The 24,928-nt window shown below is 38.9% G+C and overlaps 1 protein-coding gene across 1 annotated transcript; it reads right to left on the bottom strand.

The window, feature by feature from the left end:
* Window positions 1-7,404: 7,404 nt before the first annotated feature.
* Window positions 7,405-24,650, bottom strand: PRDX4 (peroxiredoxin 4). Its single transcript, XM_061177771.1, has 7 exons — window positions 24,289-24,650; window positions 20,632-20,749; window positions 17,696-17,812; window positions 15,035-15,157; window positions 11,584-11,714; window positions 10,703-10,737; window positions 7,405-7,519 (listed from the first exon to the last, which is right to left on the bottom strand). The coding sequence occupies exons 1-7, from the start codon at window positions 24,530-24,532 to the stop codon at window positions 7,469-7,471; spliced, it is 819 nt and encodes a 272-aa protein (XP_061033754.1). The 5' UTR covers window positions 24,533-24,650; the 3' UTR covers window positions 7,405-7,468.
* Between the last annotated feature and the right edge of the window lie 278 nt (window positions 24,651-24,928).

The raw sequence follows: 24,928 nt of genomic DNA, 5'->3' as shown, positions 1-24,928 counted from the left end.
TTTTTCTTTTCAATGAATTTGGGCAGAGAAAAAAGCCTTTCATCTTTCAAAAGACACATTTGATTCTGTAGGGTGGCTCGGCTCATCTGGGAGGTTCTGCTCTGTGTGGCATTGGCTGGGGTCACTCAGGCAGCTGTGCTCACCTGGGAGCTCGTCAGGGCCTAGACCATCTGGCACATCAGCTGGGGAGGCTGGAACGGATGGGGGCCAGCCAGGCCTCTCTTAAGAGGCTAGTTGGACTTCTTAAATGGTGGCGCATGGGCTCCATGAGCAAACAGCCAGATTCCCAGCTCCTAACTACGTCATCCTCCTTCTCAAAGCCATTTTTGGAGTGCAGAAATGTGCAGAGTGATCAATGGTGTCATGGAAGTTCACAAAGATGAGCACTGGGGAGAGGCGACCGGTTGGATGATTGAGAGGTCGCTGGTAAGAAAAAACAGTTTCAAAAAGCAGTGGTGTCTAGGGCTGGATGGCAAGGGGCTGAGTAATTCCAAGCATCCAACTCTCTTTCCTGGGTGAAGTCCTTGGACACTGGTGAGATGCTCTTTCATAAACATTTTATATGTTTATATTATAAACATTTTATATGTTTATATTATGAACAACTTAATACAATATATGATTTTATAAAATGTCTTATAAACATTTTATTGACAAGTAACTAGGAGATACTGCATCGGATACCTCTCCTCTGGTATTTTATAATGCGTATTAGCTTACAAAAGACTTTGAAAAGTAGGGCCATTAGAACACCTGTTTAACTTTTTACATCAGCTTTTGTGAAACTTACTTGATCATGGACTTTGTTGTTGTTAATACCTATGAATAAATGGAACACACTAGGAGTTTTAATAACTTTTACAGAGCTGGGATTATACTCTGTATTCTGTTGTCTAAGGGGTAAATCGTTATGCCCTCTTTTGCTATAAAGAATCAAGTATTATATTATGTTTCTTAAAAACAAATTTAGGACAGCATTTTAGATCTGACTGACTTTCCTGCTTTCCAGGGTTGGCAGTCTTGCTTTTCAACAGGAGTGTAATTTCTTGCTGTCACTGCTGATGTTTTATAAAACATTAACTTGTAACAATGCGTTTAACTTTACAACAAATTCTGAATAGTAATTTTTTAGCATTATGCTCCTTTATAGATTAGAAGAGGGAGGCGAGAGGAAGTGCATCAGGAAGATGGTGAAGGTTATTTGATAAGATATTTGCCTCCATTTTGATACAGAGAATATAAGTTTGTGTTATTCTGTTTCTGTATAAGAGCCTCAAGCTCAAATTCAGTGCTTTATGCTTTAATATGAAAACATTTGGAAGTAATTACGGATTCTTTATTTGGTTATACAGAACCCCATGGCAACTTGTATGTTAGTGCAGTGTAGGAAAAAATCAGTCACAGTATGTAATCATCATAAAATAAGAATTTTTATATATGGCTAACACATATTGGATTCTTAGCACTGTGCTAATGACATCAAAATGTATTTTCTAATTTAATCCTTAGAATCAGCCTTTGAGGTCAATACCATTATTGCCCACTTCTTCAGATGAGGAAAGTGAGACTTAGAGAGGGAAAGTAACTTCCCACAGCCCACCTTGTAACTGTATATAGGTGGGGTTAGGTGGGGTAGGCCTAGACTAGGTCTAGAATCTTGGCCCTTTGCTGCATTTCATACATATTTTCTCAACTAGTGTGATAAAGGGTTAACTTGTGAGATACACACACACACACACACACACACACACACACACGAGAATACAATCTGGTCTCAACCATAAGAGACAAGGATGGCTGAAATATTTTGGGCATTTGTTTTAATTTGCTCTTAGAGAAAAACTTTTGCTGCAGTTGTGATTGACTCTCTAAATTGACTTGTGAATGTTTTCTGTCCCTCCCTGGGCAACATATAATGAACTACTTTAAAATAGATAACAAGAAAGAGGAATTAAAAATAGGGATTTGGCAAGTTCAAAAACGGATTTAAGGGGCTTCCCTGGTGGCGCAGTGGTTGAGAGTCTGCCTGCCAATGCAGGGGACACGGGTTCGAGCCCTGGTCTGGGAGGATCCCACATGCTGCGGAACAACTAGGCCCGTGAGCCACAATTACTGAGCCTGCGCGTCTGGAGCCTGTGCTCCGCAACAAGAAAGACCGCGATGGTGAGAGGCCCGCGCACCGCGATGAAGAGTGGCCCCCACTTGCCGCAACTAGAGAAAGCCCTCGCACAGAAACGAAGACCCAACACAGCCATAAATAAATAAATAAATAAATAAATAAAATAGCATTAAAAAAACAACCAACGGATTTAAGGACCCCTGACCAGTCACGTTGCTTCTAGTAAAACTGTTGTATCATGGGATTATTTTGATCTAAGGGGATCAATCTGAGGTGGATTTGGGGTCCTTTGGTCCAGCGGGTGGCTTTCGGGCAGGCAGTGTGACATGGGAGGAGTGCTGCTGGCCCGAATGCTGGCTCTTAGGCACCTCTGAGGTCTCACCTATGTCTGCAGCCAGCTAGTTCAGGGCATAGCGTGGAGGATTCATCTCTTTGGGTTCTGTTTCCTTCTCCATAAAAGGAGAGGCAGCTTTCTCATTCCAGAGTTTCCTGATTTAGGCCTACTTCCCTTCACTTGATTTGCTGTTTGGTTAGAGAAATATTTTAATGACTATATTGCACATAATTTAAAAAAATCAAGTTCCAGTTAAGATGTGTATGCTAAAAAAAAAAAAAGGAGCTTCAGAATAAAACAGGACCTTCTCAAAACCATTCAGTAAGCCAGAGGCATTGATAAAGCAATACCTCAGGGAAAGGATTGTAGTAACAAAACAAAGGGTAGGATATTTTTGTTTTTTTGTCACAGAAATTGTGTACCTTTAATAGAGGGAATAGTATGGCTAAAACAAATGAACAGTACCGTAATGGAAGGAAAATTACATGACAGGGTATTGATATGCCAGGCATTTACTGTATTTTATTTATACACACACACACACATATATAAATTTAAATTTATATTTTATATGTATGTATTTGTTTAAAAAAAAGTGACCCATTAGTAGGTCATGAAATTTAGTGGGTTGTGGCCAACATTACAAAAATAAAAGAATACATTACCCATAGTAATGGTAAGTATTGTGTGAAACTTGTTATGCATGTGCATGATGCACATGCACATTTATGGGTGTTCTAGGTCACAGTGTAAAATATACATCTAAATGGGTCATGGTCATTAATGGAAGGGGCTCTCTCAGTACACATTAACATGCTTCTTTGAGTTGTACTTAGTTTTGATTGGTCTGAATTTAAAAGTTTTTTTTCCATTTTTTTCCTCTAAATTAGATTGGTTTAAAAACAAAAAACAAAAATCGTTTGAGTTAGTTGTTGCTCTTTTAGTTTATCCTGACAGGGTGCCTCAGGACAAGGGGATTTCTGTGTGCTGGGAGCCATCTCATGGCCTTTGGGTTACAGTGCAACATAACTCCCTTTGATAGAAAACTTGCAAATCCTTTTTCTGATGTCCTGGCTGAGCTGCACAAATGGCCAGAACTTGAAGTTAACAAACCCAGGCCTGCAGATTCAATTCTTACCTTCTATCCTTGGCCACACACTGGACCCCTGAATCTAGCCAATCAACTCTATAGTATGTGCCATCTCCCAGTAGATGATCACGAGAGAGGAAGACCAGTCAACGCTTTGTCTCTTGAGGCTGGGTCACAAGCACTGCCTTTTATTTATTTTATTTAAAATTTATTTTATTTTTGGCTGCATTGGGTCTTCATTGCTGTGCGCGGGCTTTCTCTAGTTGCGGAGAGCGGGGGGGCTACTTTTTGTTGTGGTGCACGGGCTTCTCACTGCAGTGGCTTCTCTTGTTGTGGAGCACGGGCTCAGTAGCTGTGGCAGGTGGGCTCAGTAGTTGTGGCTCACGGGCTCTAGAGCACAGGCTCAATAGTTGTGGTGCACAGGCTTAGTTGCTCCACAGCATGTGGGATCTTCCCGGACCAGGGCTCGAACCCATGTCCCTTGCATTGGCAGGCGGATTCTTAACCACTGTGCCACCAGGGAAGCCCCAAGCACTGCCTTTTTGTATAAGGACAGTACACTGGCAGGGGACACGGCCTTCAGTGGACGAATAGCAAATGGGCTTACTCCTCCCCTCCTGTGACACGTTCCCTCATCCCTATATTTCCTTGTCGTTGCTCATGCTGGCCTTGGAGCCAACACAGGTGTCAGCATTTTTAGCATTTATTCACTGTATTGCTCTTTTTACATGCCGACTTTGGGAAACTGGGGGCTTCTTGAGGGAAGGGATTGTGTCGTATCTTTTTATCTGTATTGCGTAGCAAAGTACATTGCATGTGTGCAGGTCGTTAATAACTTCCATATGAGCGAATGTATGATTTAGGTGAATTTGGGTGTTTGACTTGACTTTTTGTTAATTTAAAAAATTTAAGCTTAAGGCTCAGGAAGGTGGATCTTTAAAAATTTTTTTTTAGGATTTTACTCGTGTACAACATTATGCCCAAATTGTGTTATTACGTTAATAATGGAATTGCTAAAAGTTGCTTTGCTGTCTAAGACTAAATACACAGTAGCTATGATATTTTATTTCCTTTTAAAAGCTAAGTAAAAAATTTAATGATTTTATAGACGTGTGTATGTATATGTATGTATATGTGTATGTATATGCATGTATACACACAAACATATTAATATTTATACACCCCCCCCCCCGCACACACTGGCATGGAGACCTTTATGGACCTATTTACCTGAAATACACATTTCTTCACATTCATATGTTAAGAATTCTACTCAAAGATATTTCAGTGACATAACATCAGAATTCATGGGTAACAAAATACAAGGATGCATTCCATGGTATCATATGGGGGGGTTAGGGTATAAAAATATCATTAATAAAATAGTGGTTAATGTATTTAAGAACAAAATATAAAACCTGGAAGTCTACTGACATAGAAAGTGTAGGGTGTAGGATTAGATGTGCCCTTGGATATAGAAGAAATGATGGGAGTGGGGAATGATTCCTTGCATGAGATTCTGGGGACTAAGAAATCCCCGAAAGAGCAGTCCACTACGATCATTGTAAAGGTCAGAACACTGGCTAGGCTTAATTGGGGAATATTCAACAGAAGGTCAGAAATTTGAGGGAGAAGCAGGGAATCACAGATGTTATTCATATATATGTAAGTGCACTGAAAAGACATTGCCTAGTGTGTTTCATAGAGACTTCGGGCCACCTCTTGACCTATTATTTTGGATAAGCTTCTACTGTCATGGCATGGTCTGTCCTCCTGTTGCACAGGTAGCTACTAAACTATACTGGTCTCCTTTCCATAATCTGTTGGCAACTGTCCCTAGAGAAGGGTTTCTCAACCTCACTACTATTGACAACTTGGACCAGATAATTGTGTTGTATGTCCTGTGCATTGTAGGATGTCTAGCAGCATCCTTGACATCTACCCACTAGATGCCAGTAGCATTCCCATAGTTGACAACCAAAAACATCTCCAGACATTACTATGTCCCTCGGGAAAATTGTGCCCAGTTGAGAACCACTGCTGTAGATTATGGTAGGTCAGCATGTTTGGGAGTTGGTCTCTTGTAGCTCATCCTGGTCAGGCCTGGGCCCATCCTCTCCAGCAGGGCAGGGGACTGTTCTTTTGGAACACTCTTTCTAGCCTTCTGTAAATGGCCACATGAGATCATCTTTAGGGTATACTTCTGGGCCTGTGGACTTTCAGAAGTCAGCTGTTTGAAGGGATAAAAGGCACCGAGGAGTGCATTTATAGGCTATTAACATTACCCAGTTAATATGAAAAGTGGTGAGTCAGGATGTATTTTCACTTATTTGTAGGTACCTGGAAATTATACTATTAGGACCTGCTTGTAATCAAATACTAAGCTCTTTGAGGACAGAAATTTGTCTTCGGTCACTGATATATGCCAGGTGTTTAGAGTAGGTGATCAATAGTTCCTGAAAGTTGAATGAAAACATTAATGACTGGCTTTTTTGAATGGATCCAAAAATAGTTGTCTTCCTTGTAAACATACCTAAAATGAACATGAGGCTAGAAAAGCTCCAAAGAATGGAAACTATTAATCAAGAAGATACAAGCTTATTCCATGAGTAAAAAAATTTGTACTTTTCAGATTGGAAAGAGGAAACCTGAGAATAAGATTCCAATTGTATTGCAAGTACTGATTGACAAGATTATCACAAACCTGTCTGAACACCAAAGTAGTAGCAGTCTTCAACTTTACTAATAGTTGGCTTCTAAAATGTTGACTGTAAGTTAGCACTTAGAACATACTTTGCTATAGCAAAGGGTTATAAATGGCAGTTGGATTCCCGTGTCCATGTCCGAATACCTGTCACTAATCCCCTGCCGTTTATGACAGAACTCAGAGCGTCAGCCAGGAGGCCAGGGATATCCCCAACTCTAGGACGGCCTCCCCTGGGGCGAGGGGCTTTTTGCGAGTGTTGAGAGGGGATTAGCATGGAAGACAGGACGAGGCAGATGCTCTCGGGTCCCAGTTCCCTTAAACTACATGGCATGTATATAAGTAATTATAGTAAAGCCATTGCCATACTGGGGTGACAAAGTACCACTGGAGTTCAGCTTTATATGTGGTCATTTGTGAATAGCTGGCTACATATACTTAGGGATTCAACTTCTGTTAAACTAAATATCATTTTTTTTTTGTTGTTGGCTGCACCACGCGGCTTGCGGGATCTTAGTTCCCCGACCAGGGATTGAACCTGGGCCACGGCAGTGAAAGCCCGGAATCCTAACCACCAGGCCACCAGGGAACTCCCATTGTTAATATAAACATGTAAGTTGTTACTTATAAATTTAGTACAAGCTGTAAATGTAAATTTAGAAAAAAGGAGGAACCAAGGGGCTTTATGTTGTATACAGAGAGTCTGGGGTCCACCGTCCCTACCAGATGCTATAGAAGGTGACTGTGCTCACAACCTATTCTTTCCTGCCACCCGCAAAGGTACAGAGAGGTGAGCCACAGTGGAGTGGTAACAGCCCCGAAACTAGAAATTAGCCTGTCTGGGTTCAAAGACTGAGTCTACCTTTGCTAGCTAGCTGTTTCCTTATCTGTAAAATAAAGAATTCAAAGAGTTGCTGTGAGAATTAAGTGAAATAATGCACCTAACCTCCTAACACAATGCCTGGTAGGTGGCATGTACTCCATAAATGTTAGTTATTACTCTTGTTACTAGTTTGAGTCAGTCTGACATTTTTGTATTTTGGAAAGATAGAGAATAACTGCCTACCTTTTGGCATCAGTGTCTACCAAACACTAAATATCTTTGGACCCTGACATGGATTTTTATTATTATTCAAGGAATTACTACTGCAACACAATGTGGTAATAAAACAGTGAACTTTACTGAGAAGTTTCAAGCATCATGACCTGAGGAAGTATTTTTCAGTTCAGTTTATCAAAATACTTCAACTTTCCAGCTGGATCTGGGATTATCTGTTAAAGAAAAAAAGCAAATTATTCATTTTAAAAGCCAAAGTATATCAACAGTAGTCTGACATTAGTTGCTTATCTCTTGACTAAAGGTAAAGATTATTTTGTGTACCAAATTATATCATATATATTTAGGAAAAACTGGATTTGTCCTGCTAATCTCAGCTATCCCAGAAGGCAGATAATTTGCTAGTAAATTAACATCTGTACTCAAGCACCCTCAAATTTACTTACAGCTCTTCTCTTTGCCACCAGGCTTTCATGGCATCTTCAGGTATGGTCTAATTAAATCAAACATGTTAAGAGAGCATGGCTACAGATGTTAATGTATTTTTAAAATCATCTGCTGATGAACTGATGGTATGCTACAACCTGAAAAGGGGGCAGTGGGTTCAAATGGATTGCTTGGAGGTCCAGAACTGTAACCTTTTAATCTCAAACCGCAAAGTAAAAGAGGTACTCTAAAAACAACATGAGTGCCTATTTAGTGAATGGACAAATGCTCTGAAAGAAAAAGTGTTCCCTCCTAGAGCGTTACAGCCTTAGAAACCTCCTAGGTTTCTCATTTCTCACATTAACTGTTACTTGCTAGTTACAGGTAAAGTACATCTATCCCTATATAAAAATATAACCTTGTAATTTATTGTAATCAGCTTATGATAGTTCTATATGCATTTTCTTCAGCATAAAATAAATGTTACCTAATTTCAGGCATCACTCCAGGAGTATTTTGTCTTTGCCAATATATAATCTCTCCGCATTCCAATTCAATTCAAGAGTACTTATGGCATAACCACTGGGTGCCAACAGTGTGCTGCACAGTGGGGGATCCAGTGGTAACCACCGAAGTCCCCGCCTTGGAGGCTTGTACAGGCACGTGGGGAAGATGTACGTGTACATAACTGCTTTTGATGCAACACACAAAACTAGGACACAGGCTCTGTGACTCAAAAGAGGCTGAGATGGCATCAGGGAAGGCCTCAGAGTGGAAGTAGCATTTAAGTTGGTCTTGAAAGAAGAATTTGGAGAATTTAGGGAAGGGGAGAGAGGTACTCCAGGCTACAGAAAGAAAGACCTGAGCAAAGGCACAAAAGCGTGACAGAGTAGGGCTTAGTTTGGGGAAAGATGAGTCACGTGATTTGGTGGGAGCACAGCATGTGTGCATGTGTATGCGCGTGCGTGAATCATGGGACGATGACCAGGGAGAGGCAGTGGCAAGAGAGAACGCAGAAGCTTGAAGGCTGTGCCCGAGCATGAGGACTTTGTACTGCAGAGCCACTAAGAGGTTCCGGTCTGCAGAATGACATGCGTTGGAGAGGAGAGAAACTGAGGTCGGGGAGACAAATCAGGAGGCCTGTGCAATGGAGATGAAAAGTTCATCTATCTTCAAAGAAACGCCACCACCAAACCTTTTCTGATCCTACATCCCCCTCTCCAGCTCTTTTCTTTCCTTCTTCCCTTCACAGCTGTAGTTCTTGAACTAGTTCATACTTCATCTCCTTTTCCTCATCCTACCCTTGCCCTATCCTCAAACCACCCGCTGCCCTCCCTGTGGTCACGAGGGACTCCACATTGCTCAGTCAACTCATGGGACTCCAACCCTCCGTGCACTGGGACACTGGCGTCCTCTCCCATTCCCACAGCTCAGCGTTCTGCCCGCGCCAGCCCTTTCTGCTCCCCCGCCGCGCTGAGCCGCTTCCGGCCTCAGGGCCTCTGCCCCTGCTGCTCTTTCTGCACGGCTCCATGCACGACTGGCTCCCTTTCTTCACTCACGTTTCAGCTCAAATAGCATCTGAGAAGTCTTTCCTGACCACTTTATCCCCATCCCAGGCACTGTCCCACCGACTCCCATCAACCTGTTTCTAAAAGCATTCGCCACAACTAAAATTAGAACGTAACTCTGAGGGCTGGGACATTGGCTATGGTGTTCACTAGTAAGTATCATCTGGCTATCATCCAAGTTCGAAAAGTTGCCATATAGCAGGTGCTCAAGGAATGTCTGTTGAATGAATGCCCATAAAAACGGAGTAGAATGGTGGTTGCCAGGGGCTGGGGCTGGGGGAAATGGGGAGACGCTGGTCAAAGGGTATAAGCCTTCAGTCTTAGGATGAATAAGTTCTGGGGAGCGGATGCACAGCACGGTTAACTATAGTTAATACTGTTGGTATACTTGAAATTTGCTAGAAGAGTAGATCTTAAGCCCTCTCACCCCACACAAAAAAGGCTAACTGTGAGATGATGGATTTGTTAATTAATCTGATTGTTTTCAACTATAATCTCTTCAAATATTTTCTCAGACCCTTTCTTCTTTTCTTCTTCTGGGACCCCTATAATTCAAACGGTGTGTTTAATGTTGTCCCAGAGGTCTCTGAGACTGTCCTCAATTCTTTTCATTCTTTCTTCTTTCTTCTGCTCTGCAGTAGTTATTTCCACTACTTTATCTTCCAGGTCACTTATCCGTTCTTCTGCCTCAGTTATTCTGCTACTGATTCCTTCTAGAGAATTTTTAATTTCATTTATTGTGTTGTTCATCATTGTTTGTTTGCTCTTTAGTTCTTCTCGGTCCTTGTTAAACGTTTCTTGTATTTTCTCCATTCGATTTCCAAGATTTTGGATCATCTTTACTGTCATTACTCTGAATTCTTTTTCAGGTAGACTGCCTATTTCCTCTTCATTTGTTTGGTCTGGTGGGTTTTTACCTTGCTCCTTCATCTGCTGTGTGTTTCTCTGTCTTCTCATTTTGCTTAACTTAATGTGTTTGGGGTCTCCTTTTCACAGGCTGCAGGTTCGTAGTTCCCATTGTTTTTGGTGTCTGCCCCCAGTAAGCCAGATTTTCTTAAAAGCTTTTAATATACACTGAAGGTTTTGCTTGTGACTGTTTTCTTTGCCCTGAATTGATTCTACCACGTCTCCATTGTTCCCCCCCCCCCCCTTTTTTTTAATGGTATCTTTCTCTGTATACTTGGCTTTAAAATTCACAGCGCCAGGTCCCATATTCTGCTTTCCCAGTTTCAGCTACTCTCCGTACAGTCCAAAGAATGCCTGTAGTCTTATCAGTTCTGCCTAGCAATGTTTACTTCATTTACAAAATCAAGGCAGTTCTATTACAAGGAAAGATTATCCTAGGGTTGGCTTTTTTTTTTTTCCCCCAGCCATCCTCTTAACAGAAAAATCAATTTGACTTACTGTTTCACTACCAGGTTTCCATCCTGCAGGGCAGACTGAAAGAAACAAAAATTGGCAAAAGACAGTTTAAAAACAGAGTTCAGTTCTCTTTAGCAGCTCTTGTGTTTTCTTTTTCCAAATGAAACTGAAAATAGAGCCTATATTAATGAGAACATTGCTACAGGACACTTGACTTCTGTTAGCTTACTGGCTTGCAGCAAGAAATTTTAGTCATGGAGCTTATCAGCAGGCAGCTAATCTATTTTCACTTTTGTCAAGGTTCACTGTGTGTCAAAAGAGACTTTAACATTATTTGGAAGGTAGGATTTCCCCTTGATTTAGAGTGCACCCTGACTCAGGCACTGAGTTACACTTTTGAAAGGAATATGTAACATGTGTTCTATTTTAAGAAGATCTGACCTTTTCCATTTGGCTACTACAAAAACTTGAAGTGAAAGGATGAAATGACAGATTACCAGTGTGATACTGAATAACCTTAAGGATTTCTGAATTACTTTGAGGAAAAAAAGCTAAATCAAACAATGTAAACATGCAAATAAAACCTACGTTACTAGATACTGCCCGATTGGCTGGTGCATTTTAAGTTTATAGAAACATAATTTGAAAAATTACAGTAGCAGAAACTTCTCTGAGCTTAACCAAAAAGACTATGAAAATAATATTTTGTCCATCCTATTCAGTAAGTAGAATATATTAGTGATATTTTGTTAAAAGCACTTTAAATTATAATTTGATCTGCTTAAAAGACCTAATAATCTGAAAACAATCAGAAGACTTTGGAACCATGAAAATTACTTGTAAGATAAGAAACCAAACCAATTATGCTAGTATCTCTCAAACTAAAAAATCAAGAGGCTATGATGGTTAGAAGGGAAGGGCACCTTCTCCATGTTTGTCGGTGTACTGGAATGCTTGAACCAAACGCAGTGTCTCATCCACAGATCTACCCACAGGAAGGTCATTCAGAGTAATCTGTCTTAGGATTCCTTTGTCATCAATAATGAAGAGACCTCTGTAAAACATAAGAATGGTAAAGGTGAGGACATTTGTTCTCAGTCAAGAAAAATATTAGTTAACGTGAATCCCTGTACTGCTCACACAGAAGGATGTTATACAGAACCAAAAACACTACTTACCTACTTGACTGGTATGCACATGCACACACCCCCATACCCACACTTATCTACTGTATATTTTGGGATTATCACTGTTAAACGGTAGCTTTAATAATTTGTTTTTGTCTATGAAATGTACTGTAGTATTATCAGTTGAATCTTGACATGTACTAGGTTTGGGATTGTACTGTAAATGAAATGATTAAACTACCTAGCAAAGCCTTCCTTTGGGTGAAGGAGTGATCCATGTTTCTTATCACTGGCTGTTTAGAATGTCTTTGTATTTCCTTTTTCAGTGGCGGAAAAAGACAAAGTCGCCAATATGAAGTTGCCTTTCCTTCTGAATCTTTCTATATGTGATTCACTACTAAGGCCTGGGGAATAATGAGATAGTTCGACCTAAAAGACCTGCTATTGAGATAGGGGTGGCACTGTAAGAGTTAAAGTATACTAGAGATAAAAATTGTCAAAGGATTTTACTATCTATTTATTTCAGTCAATATGGATTTCAACCCAATACTTACTTTGGATTAGAAAAGGATCTTGGGTACTAGGGCTAATTGCTTGTGTACAAGTATTAAAATAATGATGAGATATATATATTTAGTAGAAATACATGGCATTACATATCTATTACATGAAATCTTATTCCATAATCATGTTAAACATTACTGAAGTGTTCCTGCTCATTCTACAACACTTTTGAATGAGCAACTCAACGTCTGAACTAACTAGGGCTCAATCTCCTTAGACCAGATCAATTTGGCCAAACTTAGGCAAAATTGTTAATTACTACTCATATGGGTATTCTTTCATGTACTACTTTTACAGTTGAAAATTCTCATCAAAGGTGATCAAGTCTGTTCTGAAGTAAGTGACCCTGACCGGAAATTTTGACCTTGCCTCTGTAAGGCACATCATACCAACACACACCACACAAAAACAAATCTGCCTTTTCTTTGGTAGCAAATTGTAGCTTCTGTTTTCTGTTCTGATTTTGTGAACTGCTTCTTTGGTAGACTATGAGACAAAGGCATTTGCCATACTTGGTGTAATATGTATATATGTCTCTTCCACAGAGCAGAGACAGGTCATTCTTACAAAAAGCACGAAATTAAAATGGCAACAGACATCTCAATACCAGCCCCAGAAGCTAAAGGTATCAGGGCAATGCTTTCAAATGTCCACAGGAAAATGCCTTTCAATCTAGAATTCTACACCCAGCCACATTATTAATCAAGCATGAGAGCAGAATAAAAACATTTTCAGACACAGAAAGCCCTCAAGCATTTTACCTTCCAAGGACCTTGTATTAGGAAGCTATGAGGATGTGCTTCACCATAACAAAGGATTACATAAAGAAGGCAGGCAGGCATGGGAGCCAGAAAATTGGGTATCTAATAGAGAAGAGGTGAAGGAAAGTCCCAGGATGCTGGTGCATAAAGTGCTAGGACAACAGCTATGCAGCAGGCCTAGCGAGCCATCAGTCTGACTGGAAGCAGGAGGATGGAGGAAAAAAACTGACAGAGGAAAAATGCAGCACTTAGAGGGGTTACAATCCAGGTGTGGAATTTAGGAATAATTAGTGATGGATATATAGAAAACTAAGGGAATGAAAGAAATGAAGTAGTTTATTAGCTACAAGAAAATTTAAAAATTTGCCAGAGGGGAAGGTTATCTTCAGCACACTACACTTAAAAGCTTAGCAGTGAACAATATTTATATAAACACTGAATATTGACTTAATCCAAAATTGTGACACATCATACTGGGAAAATTAATTTGGGGAATGATGTAAGAAAGATAAAGTCCTATTTACCATGAAAAATAATACCAAAATTGATATATCCAGGAGATGTATTATATAAGATACTATTTAGAAATATGGAGTCAAATAATGCAAACAGTAGCTAAAGGGCTGAAAGTAGCTTCCTCCATGAAGCAGGGCTAGGAGTAAGGAGAGGACTGTTTAAGAAAATGTGACTTTTAAAAACTATGTGCATATATTACTTTGATGAAAATAAAAAATTAAAAAAACAAACTTGGTTCAAATCACATAAAATAGCTAATATTAGATAATTTTACTTGGTTAACGTTCAAATAATTCTAAATTTTAAAAGTGCCTCAATCTTTTTAGTGGCATATTTACTCTTTGGGAGTTAACTTAGTAATAAACTCTAGGCAGAAACCATTACAGACTTGGCAAGTACCAAAAAAAAAAAAAGAGAAAGGAACTTGGTAGTGACACATGATACAATATGGATGAACCTTTTTTGAAAACATTATGGTAAGTGAAAGAGGCTAGTCATAAAAGAGCAGATACTGTAGGATTCCATTTATATGAAATGTCCAGAATAGGCAACTACAAAGACATAAAGTAGATTAGTGGTTGTGTAGGGCTAGGGGAGGGGGACTGGGTGAAATGGGGAGTGACTGCTAATGGGGATGGGATTTCTTTTTGGAGCAATGAAAATGTTCTAAAATTGATTGTGGTGATGGTTGTACAACTCTGTGAATATGCTAAAAACCACTGAATTGTATGCTTTAAATGGGTGAGTTGTATGGTATGTGAATTATATCTCAATAAAGCTGTTAGATGAAACCCACAGGATTATAAAATACTGACACCTTCACATAAAACATTAAAAAAACTTAGCACTGCAAAGCAAATCAACAATATATAAGAAAATTAAAACTGTTTCAAGCTGAAGTTGCCCTTTTTTCAAAGAATTCTATCAGTATTTATTAACTCAAGTAACTCAATGAGGGTTGTTGGGTAAAATATTTCCTTAATTTTTCCTACTCCAAAGACACAGGTTTGCTAAATACTATGATACTTGTATTTAGAAAAACCATTACTAGAGTCAGTTTGGAAAAGAGGAGAAAGAAATGGACAAACAATTTGGGGACCTGGGTTCACGTCTGGGCTCTGCAATTAACTATAGTAACTTTGGCTAAGTCCATGGAACTCTGAATCTGTTTTTTATGTAAAATGACAGGGTTGGTCAAATACCTCTAAATAATCTCCTGGCTCTAACAGTCTATGACACTCACATAGCTTAAGTTGGGCACTTACCAATTATTTTTAATGGTATCTACAACATTTTTGCAAATAGAGCAAATATTTCTTGATCAAACCTTGTACCTTCTAACTCCATTTCAAGGAGGATTACAAATATATTCATATTTGTCATAATGTAAAACCACTGAAAGGTACCTAAGAGTGTGGCCCGAGTCTTCCAGATATACGCCATAGTCCTTTGAGATCTGATGGTTCAAATCTGAAAGAAGTGGAATGCTTATCGGCCCAAGTCCTCCTTGTCTTCGAGGGGTATTAATCCTGTAACAGAAAATTTACCTTTCAGGGTTAAGTAAATGGCATATATTAAAACAGCACTCTTTCTTTGCATATGCACACAAACACACAACACACACATTCTCTAACAAAGACAGGCTAATATACATTCTATTTTTCTTGCCTCTCCCTCCCCTTAACAATATATTCATATCCTTTAAACACTAAATATGGAGATACACATCACATTTTTAATGTACAGACATATGTTACTAATCTCTACTGACAGTCATTTAAACTGATTCCATTTTTTTTGCTTTTATAAACACTGCTGGAAAATCCTGATAATTCTCAACTTTGTATACTTGTCTGATTAATTCCTAGAAGTGGAATTATGGATCAAAGGATATGCACTGTCATAAGCATAACCTTAGAATTGTGATTGCAAGACAAAGCCTTGTGAGATAAGCAGGATACAACTGGATGGCATTTTAATATTCTGAGAGACAAGAAATGCAAAGTCCACTTGAAGCAGCAAGGAAGTTAGCTGTAATCTCAGACTCATCAGTCTTCAGATTTAAGTATTCTGCAACTTGAACCTGGGGGATGTGGGTTGGGGCCCTCATGGTAGGACACTGACGTAGCCGTTAGGAAACAGGGAACTGTTGCTCCAGATGTTTGCAGCCCCAGTTCTGACATCCAAGTAGAAATCTCTGGTTGATATGAAACCTATCCAGCTGAGAATGTATCCCGCAAAATTCCTTGGGAAAGCAATCCCAAATTATTTGGGATGACATAACTTTCTCCTTAGTGGATTTGTGTTTTAATCCTGCAAAGATTTAGAATTACTAAAGAAATGATGAAGCAAATTAAACCCATAGTTTTAATATTTTTATATTTAGAAATAATCAGTATATATTTGTATACGAAATTATTTATAATGTTTAAGAGATTTGGCATGTTAAAATAACAGATTCACTTTATGATTCCAATTCAAAATGTATAATCTGAAATTTTAGTTTATAACTAGTAAAGAAACATTTTAAAAGCACTTAAGACACACCTATTTATTTATTAGATTTGCAAGAATTACTTAAGTTCTTGGGAAAGTTTGTCTGAAAATTGAGATGCTTAAATATATTAAATATATAACTGCATCTTAAAATACTTAAGAGAATCAATTACTTAAGGAAATGTAAATTAAATTTAAATTGTAGCTCCTGAACCAATTAAAATTTTACTTACATATATACACATACATATATGTGTGTATGTATAATTTACATTTATAATTATAATTTATACATATTTACAGTTATGTATACAAATATATATTCATGTATATGTATATATATTTATATACATAATTGTAAATGGAGAAAAACCTGTTTTGACTTTGTTACTTTAATGAATTGAATGTTAAATTTTAAAAGCAAAATAATTCTGAACAATCTTTATTGTGCAAAAATTTTGTGAACAAAATTATGGATGCTATTAAAAACTCACATTAGGGACTTCCCTGGTGGCGCAGTGGCTAAGAATCCGCCTGCCAATGCAGGGGACATGGGTTCGAGCCCTGGTCCGGGAAGATCCCACATGCCGTGGAGCAACTAAGCCTGTGCTCCACAACAACTGAGCCTGAGCTCTAGAGCCCATGAGCCACAACTACTGAGCTTGCGTGCTGCAACTACTGAAGCCCGCGAGCCTACAGCCCGTGCTCCGCAACAAGAGACGCCACCGCAGTGAGAAGCCTGCTCACCACAACGAAGAGTAGCCCCCGCTCGCCGCAACCAGAGAAAGCCCGCGCTCAGCAACGAAGACCCAACGCAGCCAAAAATAAATAAATAAATTTATAAAACAAAACAAAACTCACATCAACATGAACATTTCAATGTTTGAAACATGTTGCCTAACTGCTCTCCAGAAATGCTGAATCAACTGTGTTTGTGTAAGTACCATTTCTTCACACCTTTGTCAACATTGGATGAAATTCTTAAATATTTGAACTCTTGGCCAGACAGAGGAAAAAAATGGCATCTCTTGTCATTTTATTGTAAATTCTCTGCAATTAATTAGGCGGAGCATCTTTTCATGTTTAATGAATTTTAAAAAATTATTTAAAGCATTAATTTAAAAAATCATTGCTTCTTAAAAAGTAATTATAAAAGCTATTTTGAGTTTGACTTAATACTAGACAACTGTGTAACAGAGAGACATGGTATTTTAGATTTTATTTCTCCAGATTAAGGTTACCCAATTTATGATAATAAAGTAATCATACAATTCAGTGGTTTTTGCTATGGATATTACATCTTTTGAATTTAACTTTTTTCCCCAAAATTTGAAATGTCCTATAAAATCATTAAGCATTTTTACTGTACCTTCATTGAACTAGCAGCTCTCAGATAAATTTATTCCTGAACTGTCTGATAAATAACTATATTCCTGTCATACAAGTACCATGCGCTAACCGATTGTGCCACTGGAGCTCCTCTATATTCCTGTCATGTTAAGAGTTGTCTGCCCATAATTTAAGAGTATGTCCATTCTTTTCCCTACAAATATTAAGTTTAAGATACTGACCACGCCAAATGGGTAAACTGTGAATCAACAGAGCATGCTACCACTTCAGTGTTTATCGATCTGAATTCCTCAATTCTATCACCAAAGGCGATGATTTCAGTTGGACACACAAAAGTGCTGAAAGTTAAAAAAAAAAAAAATTATTCTCAAAATACACATATACTTAGTTTCAAATGATTTTGTTTTTATAAACACCTTTAGTATATAAAAACACACATTAAGAACAATTTTATATATGAAGCTTCTCAAGGTGGAGTAGTCTAAAAAAATGGTTATTTGATCAAATCTTATTTAATTTAAAAAGTATATTATAGAGTTCCCAATTACATCTTGATAAACTTTACTTTTATAACTTAATGGATCAGTGGTCAACCAATGTTCCCTTCTCCCTTATGGCAGCATCCCCCATTTTATTAGCTTTTATTCAATAATACTTTATATAGTGCTTTATAGCTTTCAAAGGATCAATACAAATTTTACATTGTTTCACTATTTTTTTTTAACCTTCCTATGCCAACCCTATGAGCTAGATGCATCTACCTCTATTTTGGAGATGAGGAAATACTCTCCCACCCCCTCCCTTTCTTGATAAGGTCCTCTTGTACTTACTACCTCGTCTCCCAGTCCTGTTGTCAGAAGGGCACATTTAGAGAACATTACCTTAGGGTAGTACTTTTCAAGCAGTGATAGGGACTCCTTAAGCCAATTTATTGAGTTCCAACCAACATTTTAAAAAAGTGAAATAGAAAATATGATCACACATATATCACACACAGTAAGGGTAAGTTATAAAGCATATACATGTATATATAAGTGCATATATATGTGTGTATTCAGGAGTGATATTAAAAATATTTAACCACCTTAACTCAAAGTTGGCTTTAGCTCTCTCTGGAGGTTTCTGAAAGGGACTAGGTGGGAGGGGCAACTTGGGGAGGGGGTTGGTATGGAAGTTGTTCAGTATTTTAAGGAGCATGACTATACCGGTGCATACAGACTAAATATTACCTTGTATGTATAAGTGTATTGGGAGGCAATGAAAAATGTATTTCCTACTGTGTGTCATCGTCAAGAAAGTTTGAAAAACAGACTTACAGGACAAGAAGTTCCTACCACAGCCCAATAGAGGCTTTTCAAATGTTTCCGTTGTTCGAGTGGAGGACTGCCATATGCAAGCAGACAATTCTAATCCAGATTATGTCCCTGGAAACCTGGCCTATGACATGTATTTTTAATATTTTCCAAAAGGTAGGAATGATCGGCCCCTGCCCTCCTTCCTATTATTCCAAGAAATGCCACCTAGAGACATACTGGCCCAACTTAAAGTTTTGGCAGAAAACTGAAATTCTGCAGAATCTCAGCAGAATTCTGACTTTCTTCCTTGCAGACTGTGGCAAATGTCCCAGGATTCTTCCTTCTCTAACCAGGCCCAGTCCGGCAGGCATTACACAGAAACAACAGAAAGAAGCTTTCTCAGCTCCCTGCCCCAGAAGACCACTGCTAACATCATGCTCTAATTAGATATATCTTATTCATTATGGAGTTTTAAATAACACTGGAGAAATAGCGTATTTGTCTATGTTACACTAATTTCAAAATTCAGGTTTAGCATCAAATATATTTAATATATGTGTTGCTTTTCAGTTTTACAGCATGAATTTAGAAGACCTATCATTTTATATATATTAAAATTTCTACTGGTTTCTATTTGAAGTTAAGTTATATAATACATTTTAGCTAGTCAAGCCATAGTACAAGTTGATTAGAAAGAAGCAAGTTCTTACTAATTTAAAAGATTACATATTATGCAGATTCATGATTTGTTTTAGCCTCAATGTACAAATTTTTATGAGAATTCTATTTGGATTTAGAGTAGGGGTCAGCAAACTTCAGTTCACAGTCCAAATCTAGCCTATCTTATTTTTTGTAAATAAACTTTCAATGGAAGTTGTTCAATGGAACAACACTCATTCATTATTGTCTATGACTGTTTTGTGCTTCAAAGGCAAAAGTGAGTAGTTGCAATGAAGATCACTTCGAGACTAAAATATTTACTATCTGGCCCTGTACAGAAAAACTTTGCTGACCCCTGGCCTAGAGACAACCTAAAGATATGAGCTTAAGTATATCCTCCCTGCAAGTTTAAAATATATTTACTTAGTTCTAGATTACTCCTAATGTAAAAAGGACCTTAATATACAGTGGCAAAGACAGAAGAATCTTCTATTTACTTTTGTAACCAAAAAATATATTCAAACAAAAAAGATAAAAGTTGGGATAACTCTCTTTGGTATCTTTTCACTTTCATGGAATTTGAAAAACACTCAAAGTTAAATCCTCAATGTGACTAAAGTTCCAAGAGTATTTACTTTGAGTCAACTTTCTATCTACAAAAGTGCTCACTGCCAGAGTTAAAGTAAGAGAACTACCCCCATAACCATAATTTATATTAATAGGTATTATTCCTTAAGCATATCCAGTATTTTCAGGAAAATGTTCAAATCACAGAAAAGCAACAGATGTAGCAAAGAATAAAAATAGTAAAACCATAGTTAAATGGCATCACCAGAGAAAAAGGCTTATAAACATTCAAGTTAACAGAGAAACAGATTTGTGGCATAAGTCTTGCTATTAAATGCTTTCTAAAATATTCTCAGTCCATTTTCTTGCCTTAGTAAGTATAGCTTAATGAATATAAATGTGGCTTTCCTCTAATGATTACATTATGATAACACAATCATGTAGATATAAGTACTGGGGTCAATGGGTTATGATTCTGAAATATATTCAAGATGTTACCTTCTTGAAAAAACTCATCTCAGTTTTCCCTTTAAGAACAAGTGCTAAATAAAATAATTTCTAACTATTTGATGTTGTTGAATAATGATTGATAATGACTGAGGTTTTACTAGCTGCCATGTACATGTATTACTTACAAATCAAGTGGGTAGAAGAAAAAAACCAGGTATTTCCCACGATAATCAGTTAACTTCAGCTCCTTAAATTCTCCATTTATCACAGCTGTTCCTTCCCAATAAGGTGCTGGCTTGGAAACTAAGAAAGAAAAATATATGATGTTCTTTAACAATGAGAAGGTTGGTGGGATGACAGAAGGACATCTTTAGGAAATCACTAAAAATCAAGGCTTCAGAATCTTTGGACCTCTTTAGCAGTCTGGTGATGCTGACGGACTTCTCAGAATAGTGTTACTGAATGCATAAAATATTTAGAATTGCAAAGGAAACCAATTACATTGAAATGCAATTATCAAAACTATCAGAAAACAAACTGGTGATATATTAAGATTTGTGCCATTTTATTAACACTTTAAAACTGCAAGATCTAGCAGTGATCTAGTAACTACCCAAGATTGTGATGAGTGTAAATGATGTTTCAGGATACTTGCAACAACCATAATGTGGCATGAAAATATCTGTGACTCTACTGGAGACAAGTACAAGCAAGTACTGCTGAAGCTAAGGTGGTTTGTTGCTGATGTTCATAATGGAAAGAAATGCCAAATTTCAGTGGGAGGTTAGTGAAAATAAAGATTTTTTTCCTATTCATGTTCACAGACCCCCTACATTCCATCCCTTCACTAAACCCTACTGGATACTTCACTATAGCCCCTCCAAGTTAATCAACTTCCTACTTTCAAATATTTAGATTTTTGGTTCTCTAATGGCAGTATTCCAGATGTACTAATTTAAATGCTTGTCCAATTTCTCACATACACATGGAGGACCTGCTGCTACATTCAAGGAAAAGGAAATCTGCAAATATATCAGGACAGAAGTGTAAAATCCCAGAGCATGGGATAATTTTCCAGGGCTTTGAAAGAGGAGACCCCTCTTGAACAGGTTTCAAGTGACCTAATGGAAATTGAATAGTTCATGCTGCTGTCTTGTAAGGGCATGCTGTAAGTCTAGCCAACACGCTTTGATAATAATGTACCTTGATCTTCTGTTAACACATTCAGATAGCACTTAAACATTCAGAACCATTACATACATTAAAGTCAATACTTGCTTCCAAGTTTGACTAAGGTTCCTAGAAAGTAAGGTTTAATAGCCAGCATTTATTGTATTTTGTATAATATCCAGCATTTTGGGTAACTGAAAATAGAGACAAACTTAAGATTAATTTCTCTGTGAAGTTAATATATAACACATGGTCCCTTATCTTAAGCCAGAAATATCTTGATCTGATTTGGTAAAGGCCAGGAGGGAGAATTAGATAGCAGAAGGATACAGAACTATATATGCTTTATATACATTACTTAAAATGCTACTCAAGTGTGAGGTTATAATTGTAACAGTGTGTTGCAGGGACTTCCCTGGTGGTCCAGTGGTTAAGACTCCCTAGTCAGGGAACTAAGATCCCACACGCCCTGTGGTGTGGCGTGGCCAAATAAATAAAATTAAATAAAATAAATCTTCTATAATAAATTGACTATAATTTAAAAAAATAATGTGTTACAATGATAGTCCTTAATGATTTTAGCATATTGGGAAAACCAATAAAACTGAAAAATTCTGTTCTGAAAATCTTGATTTTGGAAATTTTGGGTTCTTTTTTTCTTTTTCTTTTTTTTTTTAAACACTGATAGAATACTTTATTGTTATTATTTGGCTTAGCAAATCGGTAAAGATTTGTTAAATGATAACACAATGTTGGCAAGGTGGTGGAAAGGCAGGCCCTCGTATCCTGGATATGGCTTGCTTGCTTGCTTTTTTTTTTTTCCTTGGGAAATTTTGGGTTCTTGATTTAAGAACTGCAGTGTTCAAAAAAAAAAAACAAAACTGTCATCAGTTTATAGAGCAAAAAGAATGCAGTTTGCTAAGATCTATAAATGGAATTCCCAAAGCAACCCCTTGCATGTATTAAAAAACAAACAAAAACTGTCCCGAATATAAATCATATAATTAATAAAGCAAATGCAGAGCAGTATAAAGAAGAATATTTAAATCCCCTCTCCCCATAACCCCCATCAATTTAACTACTGTTAACATTTTGATGTCTTTCCTTCCAGTCTTTTTTAAACACACAAATTTGGATCACGTTGTGCCCCACTTTTTAAAAAAGGAAGCAGTAGATCATGAACAGTTTTTCATGTTACTAAAAATTATTTGAAAGTATGAACTTAATAGTGCCATAATATTCCATTTTATGAGTGAAAAGTCCTTGTAATTTTAATTCTAGATGAGCCTGCACATGAGAGAAATATAGCAAATACCTAAAACTTGAAAAGGTTTGCTGGTAGAGGGAAATCTATTATTACTACTATTTTTTGCTTCCATGTGCAGACTTGGATGGGATTTGTTATGGAAAATATAGGTAATGCCAGTAAACACTTAACTGGCTGACATATTTCAAAATATCTTCCCAGGCAAGTAAAACCAGTGGGACTTGGAAATACGATTTTAAAAGTGCAACACTAGCTTTTTTAAAAACAAAAATCTAAAGATAACTTTCAGTAGGAAAGAACTGCAGATGTTTAAGGAGGCGAAACAGTTTTTCTCATTTATCACTCCCACTCCATCCTAAGCCATAACAACATCCAATTTAACACTGGGGATTCATAATTGTGAAGCACTACTTTTTTTCACTGAACCTGGGCAAGGAGCATTCTGTAACTGTACCACAAAAGCCAAATACACATCTTCAGAATGCCAAATGGTCAGTAGGAAAAGCAAGTTACTTAAAAGCGAGTAAGGGACAGTCTTTATCCTTTAGCCCCTAGCCACTTTTTTTGGGCTAATCTTAACATCCAGATGCAGCAGGCCACAACTTTCTCAGTATCTACTTAGTCTGACGTGTCCTTCCTGAAAGTGGCCATTAGTTGTGTACACTGGACAGAAATGCAAATAATCAAAAGCCAAATTGGCAGGACACAAATTTGCCACGAGGTTTATCATCAACCCAAATGCATTACTTCTAACCTCCCTTTTCCCATTTCCCTACAAAGAGCCTCCAAAGTACATCCTGTAACAAGTTCCTCATTTCTGAGAAACACAAAGGATACCCATTAACTACACAGGTCTTTGGGAAGGTGGCTTTTAATAGTCTTCTTTCTAAGATGCAACAACAATCAAAGAAAAAAGAAAAATGAAACGTTTGCCCTCTTGAGCATTTTGTTTAGCCACTTTTCTGTTTAATCAAACTTACTGTGAATCATTATTCAACTTATCAATGCATTCTTCCCCGAAATCGCAGAACAGACGCGATGTGCTGCAGGCTCTTTGCGATGTTTGAGGAAGTGTTTCAGTTTGCACAACATCCTCGTTGCCTGCAAGCCCAGGACCAGGGCCACCCTCTTTCCCTCATCTGTGGCTTCTGGGGTAACCACTACTTCTTCCAAAATCTGATTAGTGGAACCCATCCCTTTCTTCACACCTGGCACCCCCTTCCATCCCCCCCACCCCCCAAGGAGAGAGCCAGGCTCTCCCCGGGACCGGAGGCAGCCCAGGGGGTGCCGCCCAAGCCAGGCCCCCGGGTAGCCACCGTAACCAGGGTACACGTGTCTCCTGATCCTCCCCACCTCCCGCCTCCCTCTGCCACCGGTCACCCCGCCTTAGCGGGGCACCACCTACTCTTGGCTTTGCTGAGGTGCAGGGAGTGGTCGGCGACCGAAACCCGGGACGCCTCCCCCGGGTACACTTGTCCACCCGCGTAGAAGTGGCACTCCTCTTCGCGGGTTCGGGGCCTCTCCTCCGCCTCCAAGCCCCGCAGAGCTTCGGCCGGCAGCAGGAACAGCAGCAGCGGCAGCAGCAGTAGCTTTCGGCTCCGGCCAGGGGCCGAAGTCGTCGCGGGTAGCGGCGGCCGCGGCGCCTCCATGACCACGCGAGGGTAGTCGCACGTCCCTTGGCTCGAGAGCTACTTCTCCCGCCGCCAGGCAGTTACAACCGCGCGCCCGACGCCCGCGGGAGCCGAAGCGCGGCCTCGCGAGAGCTGCCCCGCCTCCTCACTCCCCCGCCTCCTCCCCGCTCCCCCTGTCCCTCGCTTCCCGGGCTCCCCCCCACCCCGCCCCGCCACGCCACGTGGGCGTCAGCCCCGCCTGCTCAGCTCCTGCAGGCGTTTGCGCATGCGCCCTGGGGCGGGCCAAGGCTGGGAGCTTAGCCTAACTCTGCAGAGTGGCGTCGCCCGTGACTGGTGTCGTGTGCTCCCGCCCTTGCGCTGGGCTAGACATCCTTTTACGTCATCTCTTCCACAAAGCCTCGCCACCGCACACCA

The sequence above is a fragment of the Eubalaena glacialis genome, chromosome X (assembly GCF_028564815.1).
Source record: "Eubalaena glacialis isolate mEubGla1 chromosome X, mEubGla1.1.hap2.+ XY, whole genome shotgun sequence".
In the NCBI taxonomy this organism is placed as follows: Eukaryota; Metazoa; Chordata; class Mammalia; order Artiodactyla; family Balaenidae; genus Eubalaena; species Eubalaena glacialis.
The sequence above is the reverse complement of the archived record's forward strand: the minus strand, read 5'-3'. Positions and strand labels throughout refer to the sequence as shown.

Excerpts from the sequence above, each read along its gene's own strand:
- PRDX4 (XM_061177771.1), bottom strand. The coding sequence starts at position 24,532 with ATGGAGGCGCCGCGGCCGCCGCTACCCGCGACGACTTCGGCCCCTGGC. Across the intron at positions 20,750-24,288 it reads GCACCTCAGCAAAGCCAAGA|TTTCCAAGCCAGCACCTTAT; the intron begins GTAGGTGGTGCC and ends TTTCTTTCTTAG. Across the intron at positions 17,813-20,631 it reads TTCTTCTACCCACTTGATTT|CACTTTTGTGTGTCCAACTG; the intron begins GTAAGTAATACA and ends TTTAACTTTCAG.